This window comes from Buceros rhinoceros, unplaced genomic scaffold (genome assembly GCF_000710305.1).
Source record: "Buceros rhinoceros silvestris isolate BGI_N320 unplaced genomic scaffold, ASM71030v1 scaffold32979, whole genome shotgun sequence".
Taxonomy (NCBI): Eukaryota; Metazoa; Chordata; class Aves; order Bucerotiformes; family Bucerotidae; genus Buceros; species Buceros rhinoceros.
The window spans coordinates 5,020-8,515 of record NW_010431435.1 but is presented as its reverse complement, the minus strand read 5'-3'; the positions used below and the strand labels follow the sequence as shown (position 1 = coordinate 8,515).

General features: G+C 57.3%; 1 protein-coding gene across 1 annotated transcript in view; it reads right to left on the bottom strand.

The window, feature by feature from the left end:
- Window positions 1–254: 254 nt before the first annotated feature.
- Window positions 255–3,496, bottom strand: part of LOC104499870 (pyruvate kinase PKM) — a 4,430-nt gene continuing 1,188 nt past the window's right edge. Inside the window, exons 3-6 of the mRNA XM_010143434.1 lie at window positions 1,783–1,914; window positions 1,403–1,589; window positions 616–886; window positions 255–510 (exon numbers count right to left, since the gene is read on the bottom strand). Of these exons, the coding sequence (XP_010141736.1) occupies window positions 255–510; window positions 616–886; window positions 1,403–1,589; window positions 1,783–1,914 (846 nt within the window). The remainder of the gene's footprint in view (window positions 511–615; window positions 887–1,402; window positions 1,590–1,782; window positions 1,915–3,496) is intronic.

Below are 3,496 nucleotides of genomic sequence, written 5' to 3'. Positions count from 1 at the left end.
GAGGAGCGGCTGCTTTTTCACCAGTGCCCTGCTGCAGCTCGCCACGGGGCGAACCTGCCATACCTGGGAACCACAGCACAGCTCCTCCGTCACACGCCCACGTGCCAAGCCAAAGCACGTGCCATTTTTGTCCCCCAGAACTGGTGTAGTCAGCCCAAAGGGCTCACACTGCATGGAGTTTTGAGGGGTAAAACCTTCAGCAGCCACTGCGACCCCCCGGGGGAGGGTCCCAAACACATCTTTAAGGACGTGCCCTAAGACGACCTCTTGGCACCTCGCTCTCCTGCGCACACCATCAAGCCCTGACGTTCACACCCCGCCAGGCTCCGGGGCAGCGACCCGCCGCGCGTTTCCAGTACCTGAGTGGCACAAATGATGGGTTTGCCAGCCCTGTTGCAGCGCCCAATCATCATCTTCTGGGCGAGGAAGACTTTTTCAGCGGGAATCTCGATTCCCAGGTCACCACGGGCCACCATAATGCCATCGCTGGCCTCCATGATCTCATCAAACCTGACAGCAAGAGAAGCTTGTTACGCTGGAGGGGCAGAAGGAAGGAAAGCCAGACCGAGCCGCAGCACATCTAAAGGGTGACTGACGGACGCGCTCACAGCTCACCTGCGCACGCCCTCGTGGTTCTCGATCTTGCTGATGATCTTGATGTTCTTTCCCTTTTCCCCTAGCACCTTCCTGACGGCGTGGACGTCGGCGGCTTTGCGGATGAAGGAAGCAAACACCATATCCACGTTCTGCTCCACGCCGAATTTGAGGTCCTGGATGTCCTTTTCGGAGACCGCGGGCAGGTCGACGGCGGCGCCAGGCAGGTTCCCTCCCTTCTTGCTGCCCAGCATGCCGCCATTCTCGACCTCCGTCAGGACATAGTCCTTGCCTGAAACAGATGCGTTCCCACGGTCAGCGCTTACCCGGAAGCTCCCAGCTCCCACAGCCCTCCCTGCCTGGCAACAGCAGTGCCAACAGCGACCGCGCGAGATAAGCGGCCCACCACCGCTCTCTACCAAGGACTGACCTAACACACGCCCTTGCCGTGTACCCCGGGGAGCACAACACAAGGGTTTAAAACCTATTCTACGTTGTGCTGGGAGACAACACCATTTGTTCTGTGCAGGAGGTTGAGACTGTGTCCCCCGGGTTGTGCTTCTGCGCCCAGCAGGCCTGTAACACCAAACCGAGCACCCCGAAAGCCTCATCTCCGACACGCTCCGGGATCAGAGGCGATACCTCGAAGCCAGGCAGGGCTGAAAAGGGCATCCTAGGGAGCTAACCTTGCCCCTGTGACACTCCTTTCTTTGACACACAAACTCAGAACCAGCTACTGGAGGGACCCCCCTAAAGGTGTTCAGAGGACAAAACAGGCAGGCGTGGCTGTTCGGGCTGCGTTACCCACCCTTCTCCTTAACCAGCAGCGAAATGAGACCGTCATCCACGTAGATTTTGCTGCCAACTTCGATAACCTTAGTGAGATTCTTGTAGTCCAACCACAGCACGTTCTCATCGCAGTTCTCCATGAAGGCGTCATCCAGGGTCACTTTGAGCTGGGCGCCCTTCTTCAGCTCCACCTCTGCTGTGCCGCTCTGCGTGTCAAAGCACACGTGGCAGAGAAACCAGTAAACACCAGCACGCAGCCACCGCTCAGCTCAGCGGGTCACCCCCGGTTTCAGTAGCTGGCTCGTTACCTCGCGACACTTTGCATGGAAAAGGCACAACACGGTATCGAGCCTCACGTGTTGAAAAGAGCAAGAGGAAGAAAAAAAAAGAGCAACTTACTCCCTTAATGAGTCCAGTTCGGATTTCGGGTCCCTTGGTGTCCAGCGCGATAGCCACAGGTCTGTAGGTGATGGGATCGCTGGCAAAGCTCTCTGTGGCTTCTCGCACGTTCTTGATTGTGCCCTCATGATACTGGCGAGTTAAAACAAGAAGAGATGGAGATGTTCAGCCCGGTTCTTCTCCACCACTGACAGAAATGACCCCCGCGCGCCCCGAAGGCTGCCCGGGCTGACAGGCGAGCGGGTGGACAAGCTGTCTTGGGGGGAATTTAAGCCCAGGACTTATTAAGGATTTGTCAAGAGAATGTTGTCTGTTTCAGTCTTTACATTTCATTTCCAGAGCCAAAGCAATAGCAGGCACAAATTCAAGATCCAGCACCACACGCCCGCCCTCTGAACCTTCACATGTGAGAGCATTTTTGCCGGTTCCGTGGGAAACTCCCGTCCCAGCTGTCTCAGTCCCAGCTATCTCAAACGAGCTTCAGACGACCAGCAGATCAGTTTGCTTTACTTGCTTAAACAACATTCAGAGATAACCTTGACTGCCAGTTGTGTAACACTTGACAGGCTTTTGGAGATAAAAAGTTCCCTTTACCCCTCCGTGTGCCACTGACCGAGGGCGCGTGACCTGACTCGCCCAGCTCCCCACCCGCCTCGACACCAGCCCCGCACACCCGGCGACGATAATCCAGCGCCAGGAAGGTGGGGCCGGAAGAAGCGGTGCTGAAGTTCGCACGCCTGCCCGCAACCCGAGATGCGCCGCAGCTGTGATCTCTGCAGAGCAACAATGACCCAGTTTGCTGATCTGAGTGTCCAGGCTGCGGCCGGGCAGGCCCCAGCCCTCCCCCGCCCCGCAGCCGAGACGGATGCAGCACAGAAAACCTGCCCGAACGGGGCTGATATGTTGATCTGGCTCCAGCCGCCCGGAATTTTTCCCTTTTTTTTGTTGTTTTGTTTGATAGCAAGGACTAACTGGTTCCTAGGGAGACTTTCCAAAGAGCTACGTATGCAGAGCGGGAACGCTGCCAGAGCTGGGAGGAAAAGCAGGTTTTTTCCTACACGAAGGGGTGGCAGCCAGATGCTAAAGCGCCTCTGTTCGAGCTGAAGCCCGTTGAACTGCCTTGGGGTGGATGTAAGAACCGCAACAGAGGGGGTTTTTTTCTTTGGGGTTTCACTGGAAACTGGACTGTTCTGGGGGAACTGGGAGGGGACTCCTACTTCACACTGAGCTGGACTCAGCTGTAGCCATCAGGAGACGACAGCAAGACCGGGCTCTGCTGTGACCTAACCTCAGGCGTATGGAACATGCAGTCAGACCTCACCCAACGCAGGAAGCCACAGTCCCTGTCCTCAGCCTCAGCTAACTAGTAGCTGCCCGCAGCGGCAGCTCCGCGGGGCAGTTCACAGGGTGAAAATTCCCAGCCTGGCCACCAACCCCGAGCAGCCACCCAGCCCAAGAGCCGAGGGCTGGCTACTGCGAGGCAGAGTTACTCCACGCTTCCCTCCGGGCAGGCAGGTTGTGCTGCCTCAGCCCAGGCAGCCGCACTCCCCCAGGGGTGTTTAGTCAAGGTCTGGTGGTAAAGCATCAGACCTTTCCATTCTGACAGTGCCCCCTGGCCTTTAAAGGCCACGAGGGCGAGAGGCCAGGCTGTAATGCACCGCAAGGCTCACGGTTCACTAAGTAAAGGCACCTCACGCTGCCACACGACAACTCC